At 38.5% G+C, this 18,874-nt stretch overlaps 1 protein-coding gene across 1 annotated transcript in view; it reads right to left on the bottom strand.

Annotated features, from left to right (window-relative positions):
- RXFP1 (relaxin family peptide receptor 1) overlaps nt 1–18,874 on the bottom strand; it is a 111,825-nt gene that overhangs the window by 27,523 nt on the left and 65,428 nt on the right. The window contains exons 4-8 of the mRNA XM_028491557.2: nt 18,453–18,558; nt 12,529–12,600; nt 4,292–4,363; nt 4,131–4,202; nt 3,471–3,545 (exon numbers count right to left, since the gene is read on the bottom strand). Of these exons, the coding sequence (XP_028347358.1) occupies nt 3,471–3,545; nt 4,131–4,202; nt 4,292–4,363; nt 12,529–12,600; nt 18,453–18,558 (397 nt within the window). The remainder of the gene's footprint in view (nt 1–3,470; nt 3,546–4,130; nt 4,203–4,291; nt 4,364–12,528; nt 12,601–18,452; nt 18,559–18,874) is intronic.

Here is an 18,874-nt window from a genome sequence, read left to right as displayed (position 1 = left end):
ATAAGTATTTTAATTTCCTTGTTTGGTAGTTGTAACATCTGAGTTATCTCTGGGCCTAGTTCTGTTGATTGCTTTATAATTTGACAAAGATTGTTTCTCTTGCTCTTTCTGGGATGGGGCTTTCTCAGCATTGTTGTCCCGCATGCCCCAGAAGCCCCAACCCACTTTGCAACAGTGCAGGATCCTGGGCTGGAGAGGTTTATTTGCCCCTATTGCTGGAGTAGAGAGCTTTGGCTGCTACTGCTCCTTTGGAAGCAGTGGATCTATGCACAGTCCCTGGCTGCAGGAAGATTTTCTGTCCCTCTCCCCATGGTGTAAAGCTTTTGCTTCCTAAGGGGGAAGAGTCTAGTGGAGAAGGTGGGGTTTGTGCCTGCATGCCACCAAAGAAGACTCTGTCTGGTTTCCTTAATTACTCCCATCTTTTTACATGAGCTGGTGGAGGCCAGAGAAAAAGAGCCTGTTAGGAATAGCTGACTCCCTTGGGTGTGGGGTTCCCAGTATTCCAAAGGGTTACACTAGCCCACACTTAACCTTTACAGGTTTATTAAAATTTTAGCAGTTTTCTTTGTACCTGCTCTATGAGGGTCAACTCTTCACCTTGTGCTCTGCCAAAGGTGAAATACTGTATATGTCCCGTCTCTCTTGGTCACTCTTTAGAATTCAGTTTACCTGCTTGCCTTATGACTGACAGGCTGGAGAAAATTAAGACTGTGTAGATTGTAAAGTTCTTTCTCATTGGTAGAGTGGGAGCAATATTGTCTTGAGGCTGTCTACAGCTTCAGCACAGCATTGTTGGAATGGAATTGTCATATATAATATGTATCCTTCCGTGACTTTTTCTTTATACTTCATATTATGATCTTGAAATTGTGCCGTGTCGATTGAAGCAGGGCAGGTGCATTCATCTTTATTGCACCTGTGTGTGTATCCCATCTTATCTGTCCATCCTTTCCACAGCTTCCAGGACCTTGCTCCATAATGCATCCTCACTGTTTTCCATGTTTACAAATTCTTTACATTAGCTTCTTCTACCTATATATAAACTTGCTTTGTCTCATCCTCAGGTAAAAGTTTACTTTACCCTCTTGTTCTTTAGCTCATCTTTGGCTATTGCCCCATCTGTTCATATGCTTATTTATTAGTTATATTCCTTCCTTTTTGAATTTCACATCTTTGAGTGTGGTGTTTATAGTTTTTTTTATTGATTTGAAAGAACTATATTAAAGGTTTTAATCTGTGGTCTGTTGTATATCTTGCAAATATGTTCTCCTGGGCTGTCATGTCTCTTTTTGTTTTATTTTTATTTTTCTACTTAACCATAGTTAAACAAACGTTTGCCGACACATCCAACAGATTTTCTAGTTTATACTTTGCTAAATGAAAGTTCACGTGCAAGGTAAAGATATTGTAATTAATTTAAAAAAATGAATACTTATAAAGCAAAAATTATTACTAGCATTAAAATTGGGACAACATTCACTCTCAGGGATGCATGTGGAGTGAGTTGTTTTGGATAGCTAAAATTTAAAGATTATAATTTTAGTAACAAAAATTTTAAAAGTCCATGTCTTTAGTTATAAATCCTAATCATTTTTTATTTTTATCTGAAATATACATTTGGCTACCTTTTTAAAAGCAAAGGAAAGATTTCATATTGTATGGGCATAAAATCTCCCACATTTGCTTCTGGTCTCAATGCATGAATTTTTAATTTACTCATGTAAATATTAATCAATTTTACTTCATAACTAAGTTTGGATCACTGAGCATGTAATAACCATTAATGAATTCTTTGGAGCACAAATTTAATTACCACAAAGGATATTGCACTTAATTTGCCCTTTCCTTGATGACTTAGTTCGTCATTACCGAGGGTACTATACTGTCATCAAGATGCCCTCTGGACTTACTAATGATTTGGGGGATGTTTCTCTTCCCCTAGATGGTTCCAAACTAGTGTGTTTTGAGTTACTCTGTCTGCTTTTTATAGCATTTCTTGCTCCTGCTTTATTATCAGGTTGCTAATTGTTACTTACTAAAATCAACGTTTCTAACTCCCCCTCCTACTTTTAAGTTGGCTCTTCTAGTCTGTTGTGAGCTTAGAACTCCAGCGACCAAACTTTTGGGAATTTCCTACAAATAAAAGACAGGGGGAATTTTCATATATAGAGTATATGCAGGTTATTGACTGAACATTTAAAGAAATATTTTGGATTTATTTCTTCATTTTTGCCTGTATTTTAAATAGACACGTTTACTGGGTAATTGAGTTCTGCATAGGTAGAGTGATGCTAATTACCACAAACGAAACTACTGTGTGAAAAACTCTGTGGAACATATTCTGTTGTGATGAGACTTCAAAAATAAAGTCTAAGTATCATATTCTTATTACACAGAATTTAGCAATGAAACTAAAGTGGCTTAGTCTCTCTGTACCAAGTGAACAGGTGAACAGATTGACAGGGGGAAGAGGTGATGTTACATAGATATCATAACATCCCTTCTGTCTTCCTTCTTCCTGCCTCCAAAGTATGTTTTGTTTTTTGGAGATGTTTTATTTTGGTAAGAGTTTAGAGGAGTTAGTTTAGAGAATAGGGATGTTTAATAAGAAAATCATGCTAAAAATATTAACAACTACCATTTGAAAAAACCTGACATCTGAAATGAACTAGGCAAAACCAGAAAAGTTGTCTTCTGTAAGAAGAGATAGAGAGAACCCTCCTACACTGTTAGTGGGAATGTAAATTGGTGCAGTCACTATGGAGAATAGTAGGGAGGTTCCTTAAAAAACCAAAAATAGAGCTACCATATGATCCAGCAATCCCACTCCTGGGCATATATCTGGAGAAAACTCTAATTTGAAAATATACATGCACCCCAATGTTCATAGCAGCACTATTTACAATAGCCAAGAGATGGAAACAACCTAAATATCCATCAACAGAGGAATGGATAAAGAAGATGTGGTACATATATACAATGGAATATTACTCAGTCATAAAAAGAATGAAATAATGCCCGTTGCAGCAACATGGATGAACCTGGAGATTATCACACTAAGTGAAGTAAGTCAGAAAGCAACAAATACCATATGATATAACTTATATGTGGAATCTACAAAAATGATACAAATGAACTTATTTACAAAACAGAAAGAGACTCACAGACATAGAAAACAAACTGTGGTTCCCAAAGGGGAAACGGGGGGAGGGATAAATTAAGAGTTTGGGATTGACATATACACACTGCTATATATGAAATAGATAACTAATAAGGACTTACTGTACAGCACAGAGAACTCTACTCAATACTCTGTAATGATCTATATGGGAAAAGAATCTAAAAAAGAGTGGATGTATGTATATGTATAAGTGAATCACTTTGTTGTACACCTGAAACTAACACAACAGTGTAAGTCAACTACTATATTTCAATACACATTTTAAAAAAGAGGAGGTACAGCAACTTACAGCCAGTGCAGCCTGGGCATGTGCTGACAAAGCGGTTTGTCGGGCAAGCGGGTAAGGACGTTATTCATCAGCGCTCTGAAAAAGAGAAACAAAAAGGAGTCTCATTTTTCCGTTTCTTTTCTCAACTGAAGTCAAACGTGGTTTTATCATTATTCTTATAAAGCCGTGAACATCTACTAAGTTCGTTGTCTTCTCACTCAAGTTTTTTTCTGTACGTCTTGATATATTTAAGTGCTTGTTAGTAATAAAATTAGACAAACGGTAGCCATCGTATGGAGGAAGCAGTAACATCAGCAACTGAAGAAAAGTCCTGTGCCCTTCAGTAGTGGGTACTGAAAAGGAGGTGATTTTAAACAAACGTATTTTTCTTTACCAAGATTAATATAGGATAGTACTGGTGTGCTTAAGAATATTTCAATAAAACATGGCAGTGGGGCTGTGTTCAGTTTTGATGGGCTGACATTCTAGAAGATGGAAGATCTTATAAAACTGTTACAACTACAGAATAGCCTCGTAGGATATGACTAGGAGATGGTTTTTGGTTGAAAATTCCCTTTTAGGGTTTTAATTCCAAATGTCATGTTGTTAAACCCAAAGCAGTAATTTTTATTCATGCCTTTTCCTTCAGTTGAAATATTTGCATAAATTTTTAGTACTTACAGGAGAATAAGAGAATTTAGTCCGTAAAATGTTAGTGGGGAAATTCGACTGAGATGATTCTCTTCAATTATCCTGCCAGCCAGAAGAAAAAAATGGGTTCATTTACATATTTTTCGAACATAAAGACTAATACTATAAAATGCCACATAAATTAAACATACAGCCACTCTAGTCTGTGGAGATCTTCAAAAACACCCGGCTTCAAGAAGGTTATTCTGTTATGACTGAGATACCTGAAGAAAGAGAAATAACCAGTAAATTTGATACCTTCTTGATATCTTATAACAAGGAAAGGAAGAACAATAATTGTCCATCTTAAATTTTCTTACATGTTGTTCTCATCAGGCAATTTCCCTGCCTTCGGAGCCCTGAAATTCCTTTATCACTTACCTTTTCACGTTTAGTTTTTCATTTCCCAATAATCAACCAACCATCAGCCAATCCCTCACGCACTCTGTCTATTCATTTATTCATCAAACTGTTTTGAGCCCCTACTCTACGGCATTGTGCTAGGTGTGGAATCGCTTTCTCTGAGGGGCTTTGCATCTAGCAGAAGACAGCATGTGAGCAGGTAGTTATTGCAGCAGCAAAGGGAAAAGAACAAGAACATACAGTTCCTCTGACTTTTCAGCGGAGGAGGTGCTGGCCTCTGCTGGGACTGGGGAAGCAGAGCTTGGAGGGGAGAGGGGACCGGGAGTGTTAAAGAAAGAGGTCTCTATTCCTGCCCTGCAAATAGGTTCGTCTGTGCCGTTTTTCTAGATGTCACATATATGCGTTAATATACGATATTTGTTTTTCTCTTTCTGACTTACTTCACTCTGTATGACAGTCTCTAAGTCCATCCACGTCTCTGCAAATGGCACAATTTCGTTCCTTTTTATGGCTGAGTAATATTCCATTGTATATATGTGCCACATCTTATCTTATTTGCAAAGCATAAATAGAGACATGGACGTAGAGAATAAACGTATGGACACCACGGGGAAAAGGAGGGTGTGGGATGAACTGGGAGATTGGGACTGACATATATACACTATACTGTGTATAAAATAGAGAACTAATGAGAACCTACTGTAGAGCTCAGGGACCTCTACTCAATGCTCTGCGGTGACCTAAATGGGAAGGAAATCCAAAAGAGAGGGGCTCTATGTATACGTATAGTTGATTCACTTTGCTGTACAGCAGAAACTAAGACAACATTGTAAAGCAACTATACTCCAGTGAAAATTAATTACAAAAAAAGAAAAGAAAAAGAAAGGAGGCTCAGCTGAGAAGAGCCTTGGATGAGGTGTAGCATTCACAAAGCAAAGCGTGGCAGGGAGTGATTCCAGGCAGAGGAAATGGCTTATGCAAAGGTGAGAGGTGTGACGGTGACAAGGTGAGGGGTCATGGCGAAGAGGCTGTGAGGGGATGCGGGAGATGCCCCTGGAGGCAGGCATGGACCTGCTCTGGAGAAAAGACACTGAACGCCTTGCTGGAGAGTCAGACCCATCGTACTATGACCCGACTTTACTTCTCACTCTTCTGCAGAGTGAACCAACTCTTCCTTCTGTTATGCTGATCTCTTCCGTGTTTATTTCTTGGTTTTCTTCCAAAAGCAAACACCAGCTTTTAACAACTTTCAAAATCACCTCTCTTCTTTTATAGAGGCCTTAGAGTCTTATTTATTTTTTTAAAATTTTATTTATTTATTTTTGGCTGCATTGGGTCTTCATTGCTGCACGCAGGCTTTCTCTAGTTGCGGCGAGCGAGAGCTACTCTTCGTTGCGGTGCACGGGCTTCTCATTGCGGTGGCTTCTCTTGTTGCGGAGCATGGGCTCTAGGCGCACGGGCTTCAGTAGTTGTGTCTCGCGGGCTCAGTAGTTGTGGCACGTGGGCTCAGTAATTGTGGCACACGTGCTTAGTTGCTCTGCGGCACGTGGGATCTTCCTGGACCAGGGCTCGAACCTGTGTCCCCTGAATTGGCAGGCAGATTCTAACTACTGCGCCACCAGGGAAGCCCCTTAGAGTCCTTATGTGGCCTTTTTTCTTTTTTTTTTCTGAAGAAAACTTTTGGACACACACACAACCACACACAGCCCAACAGAAGCTGGTAAAGAAAGGGAAATACTTGGAAAACTCTAATTCCACTTAACTTTGTCCTTTTGGTTTGGTAAGGTGGAGGTGAGACTCAAAATACCTAAGGTTGCCAATGGTAGCAAAAGCACTGGATTTAAATGTGTGCAAAATTCCTTTCCTTCCATTTTGTCTTAAAATGGCAGAGAAGTTGTCTTGCGTGTTTATTTTTGTCTGTTTCTCTAATGCAGCAACTCACTGCTCTGAATCTGCTGTCAGACAGCTTGGTTCCTGGCTTTGCTACTTGTTAATAGGTGTGACCTGAAACAAACAGCAACTTCAGAAACCCTCAGTTTCCCCAACTCTAAAACGGAAATAACACCAGTACCTAATTCACTGGGCTGTTGAACATTTGCGCCAGGCATGTCAGGAACACTTGGTGCATCTTAGTAGAATGAGGTCTCTGTTCAACCTCCCACTTCAGCTTCTTTCCTGTTCTTTTTCCTCATTGCCTATGATTCTCATGCAAGTATTTGTTCAAATTCCTCTTCCCCTGATACACGGACCACACTGATTTCTCTTCTTGCTACTCTGACAGATCTTAGAGCTGACATCCTGTAAAATCTGTCCTTCCAGGAATCTCCCCTTCCCCATCAGATTTGACTTTTCTTGGGGGTAGCAAAGGATAAGGCCCCATAGTAGAGCCACTTCCTTCCCTTGCAAGCCTGGAGCCCCAGTTGGGCACAGGAAGATGTTAAGAATCTCTTCAACACTTGCCCTGAACACCTCAGGGGTTCCCTTAAGAGCCACTGCAAATCCTCTAGAAAGGTACTTGATCCACCCCCCATGCCCTGTGCTGTCTGATTTGCCCCGTCCTCTTCATTTTTCAGAGTCATCCTTCACTGCTCTGGACCCCAAATAATCACTCCTTTTAGGGAATCGTCTTAGCAGTTGTGGTCTGAACAGCAGAGGTTTAAGTCTTAGTTAAGTAAACTCCCTTTTGCCATTCTCTAGTTGTTGTGTGTATGTTGGCATTGTTTCCCCACCGTAGACTGTAAGCTTCCAGAGAGCGAGTGGGTGCCTCTCCCCGGTGGAAGCACAGGGTTCTACCTGAAATACTAGGTCATAAGGAGCTGGAAGGCAGCAGGTCTGACTTCTCTTTCTATGCCGCTCACGGTGTCTCGCCGAAGACCTTGCACACTCTGAGGGGTAATGAACGTCTATGGATGAGTGAAGAGCAGTATCTGATGTTTACCCATGAAAGACCAGAACCGTGTGACCTTTTAACAGCCAGACAATATTCTCGTGCCAGGAAAAAACCAAGGGGCAGATGGAAGACACTTAAGTTTACTCTCCAGTCTGTACTGTCTTTCAAGAGCCTCCTCCACATCCATTGAACATTCAACCAAGCAGGTGCTGTTCAGCGAGTTTTGAATAGATTTGTGAGAGGCTGTAGAGAAAGGTAGTCGGAAGCATGATGAGGACGAGTCCAGCATTGACTTCGAGTGATTCGCTAAGACACGAAAGAGCAGGGAAGGGATAGACATAGCTCCAGGGGTTACCGTGAAGACTGGGTCTCCGGTGACCTTCTTTGCTGGTAAATGATTCGGTGGCCTTCCTGACTCAACCCCAAACTCTGATGCAGCCTGTGAGGAATCTGACCGGAAGAGTTTCCTGGGTTAAGGAGTAAAAGATGGGGTAGGATAGAAGGCAAGGGGCCAGAAATAGAAATTCGGGGAGTTGTTTATTAATGTGATTTTGGGGGTTATATTTCCATTCAATAACTTCTAGGTGGTAAGTTTCAGCTGCCTGGTAAAATGCAGCTGAAATGGAACGGAACTTTGAGAAAGACTATTTTAAAAAGCTTAGCTCTTAACCACAATGAGATACTACTGCACACCCATAAGGATGGCTGTTATTAAAAACAACACAACACAAAGCAACAACCAAATCCCAGAAAATAGCAAGGGTTGTTGCGGATGTGGAAGAATTGGAACCCAGTGCATTGCTGATGAGAATGTAAAATGGTGCAGATGCTGTGGAAAACAGTATGGTGGGTCCTCAGAAAATCAAATGTAGAACTGCCGTATGACCCAGCAATTCCACTTCTGGGCGTACACCCAAAAGAATGGAATGCAAAGACTCAAATATTTGTACACCAACATTCAGAGCAGCATTATTCACAATAGCCAAAAGGTGGAAATGACCTAAATGTCCATCCATCAAGGAATGAATATAGAAAATGTGGTATTATATATATATATATATATACACACACACAATGGACTATTATTCAGTCTTAAAAAGGAAGGAAATTCTAATATATGTCACAACATGCCTGAAACTTGAAGGCATTATGCTAAGTTTAAGACGTGATGAAAAAGGCCTGACACTAAAGGGAAAATATTACCTGATTCCACTTCTGTGAGGTCCCCTAGAGTAATCAGATTCACAGAGACAGAAGGTACCATGGTGGGTGCCAGGGGCTGGGAGGGGCCGTGGGGAGTTAGTGTTTAGTGGGTGTGGAGTCTTAGTTGGGAAGGTGAACAGTTCTGGAGATGGATAGGTGTACAACAGTGTGAATGTACTGAACGCCACTGAACGAAACCCTTAAAAATGATTAAAATGGCAAATCTGTTATATATATTTTACCATAATTTAAAAAAACCTTTGTTCTTTTCAACTTCTCGTGCTTTATGTATTTGTAAAAGCAGAATTAGTGGGAAAAGAGTAACTGGAGAAGTCTTTGGGTTGTTTCCTTCGTAAATTTTAACCATCACCAGGCTTTCTCACGTTGAGAAAGTTCATTCAGTACTCATTCCTGTCACCACGGCTAATGTATATTGAGTTCTTACTACGTGCCCGGCACGGCGTGCCCAATTCTTCCCACGGATCTTCTCATTCGTTCCTTACAACAATCCTGAGGTAGGTACTGTTGCAGTTGGCCTCTTACGGTAGAGGGAACTGATGCTTAGAAAGGAAATGAAGATCTCAAGTTCACACACCCAGTGAGTGGTGAGGTCAGGACTGGGACTGCAGCCTGTGTGACTCAGGGTGCCATGCCCTTGGCCCCAGTGCTGTGCTGCGCCGCCCGCTGTCTGCACGTCCCGTGGGCGCTGTCGTGGGCGGGAGGGCCGTGTGGCGTGGGATGGGTCGGGCTGGCAGGCCACCGCGCACGGGCAGACTGATTGGCGCTGGTACTTACAGTTTAGTAAGACTGTAGAGCCCTCGGAAAGCATAGACAGATACGGATCTAATCTTATTGTTTTGCAGGCACCTGTGAAAATGATTATTAAAAGGAAAACGTAAGGAAATGGAGTTTCAGTTTTGCAAAATGAAGAGTTCTGCGGATGGATGATGGTGATAGGCCTGCCAAGATGCGGGTGTATGTAAGGCCTCTGAACGTACACTAAATGGCCAAAGCCAGTACATTTTATGTCGTGCGTATTTTACCACAATATCTTGTGAGAACCTATAATGGAAGAGAATGTCAAAAAAGAATACATATATTTATACGTATACGTATAACTGAATCACTGTGCTGTACACCTGAAACGAACACAACATTGTAAATCAACTAGACTTCAATAAAAATTTTTAAAAAAAATGAAAGAGGAAATGTCAAAAAATTCTTAAAAATTAAAAAAGGTAAACATAACAAAATAATTTAGCGGAGCTGGGTATCGTGTCATTTTGTTTCTTGATTAAGTTCACATATGATTAGGCTAGTTTTTATTTGGAACTTCTGGTTATAAATGTAGACACATGAGAGCTAAAATTTAATGTTTGAATTTTTAGTGAGTGAAACTTCAGTTTTAGTGCATAGTAGTGCACTCACTAATCAAACAAGCCTGGAAGCCTTTTTAACTTTTTAACATTTTCTGCTGTAATTCTACAAACTTGACAGTATTCAACACAGTGCTGGCAAAACTACAGGGTTGTGACATCGTTAAGACCCCACACCCTATTCCATGTAAACCACAAACTGCCCAAGCAAGTCAACTTGAATTGTATTAATTTGACACCTAAGTTTCGCTCCGAAAACTGTTTGAGGAAACTTACCGAGAGTGTATATGACAAAAGAGAAAAACAGAAATAGAAAGAATCAGGTCGACCGAGAAGATCGACAATATTCCAGAATGTAGAAGGTGGGACAAGTTTTAGGGGAAGCATATATTAGTATCTTATTTTTAGCCTGGAAGAGTCCCCAAACTTCTGAAACCAGAAGTATAATTTTTGCTAAAAGAAAATTTCCAGGAACAAGAAGTACAAACAGTAACACTTGGTTTTCATATTAAAAAACAAAGAGCAAAAAAGGAGCAGGTCTAGAAGAAGATAAATTAGCTTGGAAGGCCAAGGAAGTATGCTGGCTGCGGAGTTCACTGAGGTCATGCTGGAGGTTGGGCCTGGAGTTAACAGGAGGTCAAAGGAAACAGAATCTGGAGCACAAGCCGTTGCATCCCACGCACCCATTTAAGCTCTGCACATCTGCGTACACTGGCCCCAGGTTGTGAACAAGGGCAAAAGTAAGGGCTTCAAGTCTTATTTCTTCTGCTGATGCGGGTCACCATTGTTCTTCAGGGTTTGCTGAGTTTATGTATAATTTTCACAGATTTTAGGAGTGATAAGGGATAAACCAGTATGAGCCAACTCTCAGTTAATTAGAAATTTTGACTAAAGGAGAGTCCCTATTTCTTCAGCATGCAAGAAACCTAACTTTGATTGTAAAATGTTAAGTTTGTTATACACCTGACACTCTCAGAGAACATGCTGTGGTCCAATCGTTTACTAGGCAATGCATCTTTCTCACTAATAAACAGAAAAACTTTGACAAGTATTTATTCATTTATTTCTAACTACTGTAATTTTCCATTAAGCAATAGATTATATTGCCTGGAGGTGGAGCCAAAGTACATCTCTAATCACCAATTAGAACTTTTTTGGTAATTAGGCTATTTTGATCTATTACTTGGAACAAATTGGTTCTTCAAGAATTAATTCAATGTTCACTGTGTAAAATTGCTAAACTATTGAATCCTGATGTTGCGTTGAAGCCCTGACTCCTTTTAAACCATGTGGACATAAGGTGGTGCTACAGATCAGAAAAATTCTTCCTACTCCAGAAATCAGAAAATAAAGTAAGGAAGTATCCTCTTGAAGTTTGTGTATCAGGTTTAATTTTGAAGAGCTCTTCTCACTTGATTGATAAATGTCTAGAATACAGTTCTGAAAAGTCATTTTTATTAGAATTTAATTTTCTGATGTGAAATATTTTTCTGCAGGTAATCTGAGCTTTGAGAACATTTCATCAAACAAAGTAGATACATTTTTCTTCTGACTCTGCTCTGTCTTTATTATCTTAAAGAAAAAGTACAGATAGATGATATCTGTATACCAGGGGTCTCTAGTGTAAAAACAAATCCCAAACCAGTATAGGTGTGAAAATGAAACTGGGAATTCTGAGACGTTTTCTAGATAGTGTGATTCAGGCACAGAATATTTAAACCCAACGGTTTAAGCCTATGACAATATGATTTAGCCACAAAGTTGACCTAAATAACAGATAACCATCCCCTGGGCCATTATGGATTCTGTGAGTACATAGGTAATCTTAGACTGAAGAGAAGCTAGCACTTCAGATAAAACTCAACCAATGAGGCAGATGTGAAAATGGAATTAAGTCCCTAAAAAACATGCTTGGAGGTTTCAAGCCACAAGGACTTTCTATCTTAGGTAGAGATTGAATTTGCAAACATATGGAAGAAAATTCTTCTCTATCTAATCTTTTTTATTTTTTAATATTTATTTATTTATTTGGCTGTGCCAGGTCTTAGTTGCAGCACAGGGGATCTTCGTTGCCACGTGCAGGATCTGTAGTTGTAGCATGTGGGATCTAGTTCCCTGACCAGGGATCGAACCTGGGCCCCCTGCATTGGGAGTGTGGAGCCCTACCCACTGGACCACCAGGGAAGTCCCTTCTCTATCTAATCTTGAGGGCAGCTCTGGTAAGGGGTCATTACATCTTTCTGTAAGATGGGCATTGAAATGCAGAGAGTAAAACCTCTTGAGTATCTTCACTTGGTGGGAGTGTGGTCCGAGGGTTCATAGCACACGTACTCTGGTTTCTTTGGGGATAAGTATCTGAGATTTTTCTAGGATAGCTTCTAGAATTACTCAGGAAAAAAAAGGTTACCTGGTAGTCTCCAGCTAATGGCTAAATAATTCCCCAAAGAGGGGTTAGACTTAAGCAGTGGTGCAGTGTTTGTCTCTGCAGAAGTGGGAAGAAACAGATATGCCAAAAAATGTTAGTCAATTCAATACTAAGAATTAAAATTTTCCTTACAGCTTCTGAAGATCATGGTACTTCTTAAAGCCATCAGGAGGAAGTTTTCTTATTAAGTTCCACTTGAGTGACCTGAAATAAATGTAAATTTTGGTTCTTACTTAAAGGTTTTTTCTTTACTTTTAACAACATTATGAATAATTATAAACTTTATTTACTTTAACACTAGCTTTCAGGAAACATTTTGCTTCATGATGTCACTCTTGTATTCATAATATCATTTAAACAATTTTAAAGAGATTTTATTTGAGAGGTATTTTTATTTTATTTATTTTAATTAATTAATTTTTAATTGAAGTATAACTGATTTACAATATTATATTAGTTTCAGGTATACAACATAATTATAGACTATACCACATTTATAGTTATTATAAAATACTGTGATGTAGCTCACAATGGTTTGTACCTCTTAATACCCTACCCCTACCTTGCCTCTCCCCCTTCCCTCTCCCCACTGGTAACCCCTAGTTTGGTCTCTATATCTGTGAGCCTGTTTCTTTTTTGTTATATTCACTAGTTTAAAAAAAATTTTTTTAGATTCCACATATAAGTGATATCATACAATATTTGTCTTTCTCTGACATTTCATTCAGCATAATGCCCTCCAAGTCCCTCCATGCTGTTGCAAATGGCAACATTTCATTCTCTTTATGGCTGAGTAATATTCCATTGTGTATACACACACCACATCTTCTTTATCCATTCATCTGTCGATAGACACTTAGGTTGCTTCCATATCTTGGCAATTGTAAGTAATGCTGCTATGAACATTGGGGTGCATGTATCTTTAGTATTAGTATTAGTATTTTCATTTCCTTTGGAATATACCCGGGAGTGGAATTGCTGGATCACATGTAGCTCTATTTTTAGCTTTTTGAGAAACCTCTGTACTGTTTTTCACAGTGGCTGCATCAATTTTCATTCCCACCAACAGTGGAGGAGGACTCCCTTTTCTCCACACCCTCTCCAGCATTTGTATTTGTTGTCTTTTTGATGACAGCCATTCTGACAGGTGTGAGTTGATATCTCACCATGGTTTTGATTTGCATTTCTCTGATGATCAGTGAAGTTGAGCATCTTTTCATGTGTTTGTTGACCATCTGTATGTTTTCTTTGGAAAAAGACAAATATTCTGGGGGCTTCCTGGTGGAGGACCCCTGGGCTGGAGGGCCCAATGTGTGGTTCAGACTGCTCACCCCTTGGGGAGAACCTCTGCAATTTTAATTATTCTCCCATTTGTGGGTCACCCACCTGGGGTTATGGGTCTCAATTATACTGAGACCCTGCCCCTCCTACCCATCTTGTTGTGGTTACTTTTTCTGTCTTTAGTTATAGGAGATCTTTTCTGGTAGGTCCCGGTCTTTTTCTTAGATGGTTCTTCTGCAGATAGTGGTGGTTTTGGTGTGCCCATGAGAAGAGGTGGTGAGCTCAGGGTCTTTCTATTTCACCATCTTGGGAACTCCCTCTCTTCATGGTACCATTTGAACTAGGTTTAACTTTTGATTTTGAATTTTTAGAGATAGTCATCTTTTCTTAAATTTAAGTTACAACATTGTAGTTCTGACAAGAAAAACTTGAAATAATAAAACTGGGAAAGTAATCTTCAGTTATGTTCTCCTTTTCTATTTTCATTTAGCAAATGGAAAGCATCTCAGTTTTTGAGTGACAAGAATAGTGTTTCTTGTTAAAACACATTCAAGACCTTAAATAATTTTATATTCTTCAATATTTTAGTTCTCACGCTCCACTACCTTTGCTTCCTTTAAAAATTAGTTGGAAAGGAAACTGTCAATTGGTCCCATTCAGTTGAACCATCTCTATTCAAGAAGTGATCCCAATGCAATTTCCAATAAATTGTGTAGAAAGATTTCCCCTTGTATCATAATTTGATAAGCAGCTTGACACAAGCCACGTTCAGATAATTTTGAGGTTGTATTGGAAAAGACCTAACCTTTACTTTTTAAAAGAAAAGCAATGTAATATGGTAGGAACAAAATAAAACAAGCAAAAAATGCAAACCATTGAAGTTGGGGCGCCCTTGCAAAAACCATACACAACCTTTCCATATCAGTTTCTTTAACAGTAAAAGAATGGATTTGGAGTAGGTGACCTCTAATAATATGATGCCATTATTATTATTATCCTTGTCTATTTTGATGGAGCAGACGCTCATTGAGAAATGAGCAATGGATGTCATTGTCAGGAGTTTGACCTACTGTGGAATAAACACTTGGAAACACTTGGTTAACATAAAGGACTCAGTGGAGACAGCTTCATACAAAAGACACGAACAGTGTTAGTTGCTGTGTTGGTTTTGACCAGTGTTGCTTGAACTTGGTAATGAATCCTTCTTAAAGAAAAATAGTTTCTCAGACTCCCTAGAGCACATTTTTGGAAACTATTGATATTTTGACAAACTGTTCCAGAGTCTAGAAAACCGTGTATTCTCAACACGGTGTTATTGCTGATATTGTTTGGGGTGAAAATAGGTTTTTAGGTAGTGAAAAAAATGTTACTTTTTTTTTTTTTTTTTTAGAAAGCTAGATCATTTTATTTTATTTTTATCAGTTATCTTTGCATAGTAGTTTTTAAAAATATCTTTATTGGAGTATAATTGTTTTACAATGTTGTGTTACACTACCAAATGTAAAATAGCTAGCTAGTGGGAAGCAGCCGCATAGCACAGGGAGATCATTTCGGTGCTTTGTGACCACCTAGAGGGGTGGGATAGGGAGGGTGGGAGGGAGATGCAAGAGGGAGGGGATATGGGGATATTTGTATACATATAGCTGATTCACTTTGTTGTACAGCAGAAAATCTTACTTTTTTAATGGATAAAGAACTAGTATATTTAGGATAATTCCCTGAATGCTCTGTCTTTGACATTTAATGGTATTTATTGTCTACATAACCAATAAAATGGATGTATATGCAAATAAAAAAAGAACTAGTATATGTAAACATACACATAGTATATCTGAAGTATTAAAACATCCCAGGAGGGGACAAAAAAATGTCTAAAAAGGCTCAGGAAGGGGAGGTGATAATGAAAAGAAAAAGGGTTAAGAAACACTGTTCCAGACTATACATACCTGTCACTTAGTGATTTTTTTAATGAATAAATAGCCAAGGTTGATTAACTAGTAATCTTCTCTTGAAATCACTCTTAGCTGCTGGGCTATCTTTCATTCCTTATATTAGCTAATTGAAAATCCCTTTTCTACTAATGGTTCTCACTTGGCTTGGATCTTCAGTTCTGCTTTATATCCTGTTTAAATGTTTGTGTCGTGTAAAGATAAACTGCCAAATATTTGAGTTTGTTTAAGGACATTGATGAAAGTTTAGTGTGCTCTCAAAAATGCGTTCATTCACTCATTTTCTCAACAAACATGGGTTGAATGCCTTCCATTTGCACTTTGGGAAAAAAAGGATAATATCCCTGCCCTTAAGAAGCTTATACTCTATTTGGATGGCAAATAACATATTTTATCTACAAATAAAGATTTTTCTTTGCAAAATAACTTCAGTCTTATAGCCCAGGACTATTTTTTATTGTAACTATTTACTTGTAAATTCAACTCAAAAACACTGTTTAGAGCTTATTGTACTGTTAGGAACTTTGGAGGTTATATAGAAAAACCATGTTGTAGGCCGCCACGGAGCCGTGAAAGGGAAAGGGAAATGAAAGGGAAATGAAATGCCATAACCTCGGAGCTTATGGCATTTCCCTTTCTCTGGTGGAGAAGACTAGGACCCCAACGCTACAGCATGCGGAAGAATGTTTGATATACTTAAAGGAGACACCAGTGAGGTTCTATGAGAGAACCCAAGAGGAGAGCTTAATTGCCCCTGCGTGGGAGGGTCATTTTGGAGGGAAGGGAGGCTCCTTTAGGGACCCCTAAATAGTGTTTCTTAGGAAGTTGAGTTTTTATTAATAGTGCCTAGAATTTACAGGCTCTTTCTAAATGATGCCGAATATTTTCATAAGTAGCATTCTCTGCATTTTCGTAATACCCTATTGAGATAGAAAGAGGTAGGTGTTATTACTCTCATTTTAAAGGATGAACCAAAATACTTTTAAATATAATAGATTCTTGTATTTCAAAGTTTAATATTAATAAAGTGTAATACACATAAACTCCTGAGCTTTATTCCTACATTTCCAAATGCCTTTTGGAAATTTCCACGGGGTGACCTTTAATCTCCAGTTGAAAAAACATCTAAATTGGAGTTCTAATCTTCCTCACTAACTGACACCAAGTATTCCCCGGTTATTCAGGATGGAAACCTTGCATCATCCTGGACCCCTCCTTCTCTCTTGCCTTCTGTACCCAATCGTTCATGAGGATCTGATTCCAGTTTTTTTCTTTATACCAAGGGTTGCAAATTGGCGTCCCACAGGCCTGTACACATCTCTCTATGAATGTCTGTCTGTATGTGTGGGTGTACGTTAAACCAGGACAGTCTTTTTTAAGTTGAATCCGAATGCCTTTAGGTGGGGCTTACACTCTCTCCCTAGTCACTGCTGTATCCACTTCCATTCCTCTAGCCCTCTCCCTCTCTCCCTTTCTTTTACAAAGATTAGCTAAATTGTTGAAGAATGTATTCAAATCCTACTTATAGGAAAACAAGAAATGAGGTTGCCAGACTTAGGGTGTTCATCAATTTGTATTTTCTAGTAATTTGATATAAGCAGTATGGGTGATCATTTTTTTTCTTTGAAAATAGAGTGAAATCATCATAAATTTTTATACCCAGCCATTCCAGTCATAATTTAAATTGTGGAGACTCTCCACAGGACCTCAGATTTTTTTGGGGGGGTTTATTTTTTTCTAGTAGGACTAATTACTATGAAAAAGAGCTATGGTGAGTCTAGGGTAGGATAGAACGCTATCCTTAGTACAGGTGGGAATGTCACCTCCTTTGGAAAAACAAGTCTTTGTGGTTTAACCTGCCTGGTGTTCTCAGCTCATTATCCAATTGGGTAAGCTCCCCAGAGTCTGTTAATTTGATGATACCACTGTGTACGGGAGCTCTGAGCTGGAGCTTTTCCTTATTCCTTGCATATGTCAAGCATATGAGCTGCAGTGTTATGTGGTTTGGGTTGAAAAAGGCAAGACTTGCCAACATTTGTAACCTTAAGAATTACTCCTATCTTGTCCTCATATATACAAAAGTCAGAGCCATAACACACTGAAACAACTGGATGAAAACAAAAAACTCAGCAAAAATATTGGATTATAATGTCTGTCCTCCACTAAGTTCTTTTTAAAGTTTCAGCCAAATGTGTGTGTTTGTGTTGCTGAAATCTGTTGAATTCAAATTAGTACTGGGTCAATAAACTGCTTATTATGAGGGTAATTTCCTTTTACATATGTAAATTTGAGTTATTTAAGGAAAAACCCAGCATCAAATCTCCCAGTCAAATGTGATTCAGAAGAGTTAGATTTTAAATGTGAAGTTCTGGAATATTTTATCCAATTTATTTTACTTGTTTTATATTTTTATTTATACATAAGCATATTAAAATTTATTTCCAGTAAAGTCAAAAATTGACTCGTTCAATAAACTTCAATTCTTGTAATAAGAAAGCTCTATATGATAGTTTATTTGGTAGCCTTTTTTCTTTAGTAGCACATACACCTGATTGCATCTTTTGTTTAGATAAAATGTGGCGATACTAAATACTTCATAAGATTGTTATGAGGGACTAAATAAGTGAACATATAGAATAATTTAGAGTCAGATCTATCATGTAATAAATGCAAATAAATATCAGCAATCATTATGATTGACCAAGGAACAATGATATCATCTTAAGTGACAATGCATTATTAATAATGACAATTACACCTGAATTATGATACAATTTTACAGGGGCTGTTCTGGCTGTCAGGATGAAGCCATTCTTTTCTACTTACATTAAAGTCACATTTGAAGAAACTGGTGGAACAGCTTGTAAATTGGTCTCATCACAATCAAGCTCTAAACCTCGGCAAAGACATTGCACGGGCACAGAACCGACCACTGAATAAAGAGGAAGCAGTAAGGAATGGGGATGATGAGGGACCAGGAACAGGAGGGTAATGAAAAGAAAGAAACAAAAAGCTATAAGAAAATCATATACAAAAATGTGTCACGTCTTACGTAAGCAATTTGTGCAAAGCTTTAAATTAAGGTTCCAAAGTTTTGCTTTTAACATTAAAATGATGCTAGAACTTGAAGATAAGGAAACATATACATTTACCAGCCCATGCATTAAAAAAAAATAGCAGCCTGCCCTTCTCCATTTGTTGCAAAATGAATGAAGTCATCTGCTCTCTCTTATCCTTGGAGAGTAGCT

Source organism: Physeter macrocephalus, chromosome 7, assembly GCF_002837175.3.
Source record: "Physeter macrocephalus isolate SW-GA chromosome 7, ASM283717v5, whole genome shotgun sequence".
In the NCBI taxonomy this organism is placed as follows: domain Eukaryota; kingdom Metazoa; phylum Chordata; class Mammalia; order Artiodactyla; family Physeteridae; genus Physeter; species Physeter macrocephalus.
Note: the sequence above shows the minus strand (reverse complement) of the source record. Positions and strands in the feature narration are given on the sequence as shown.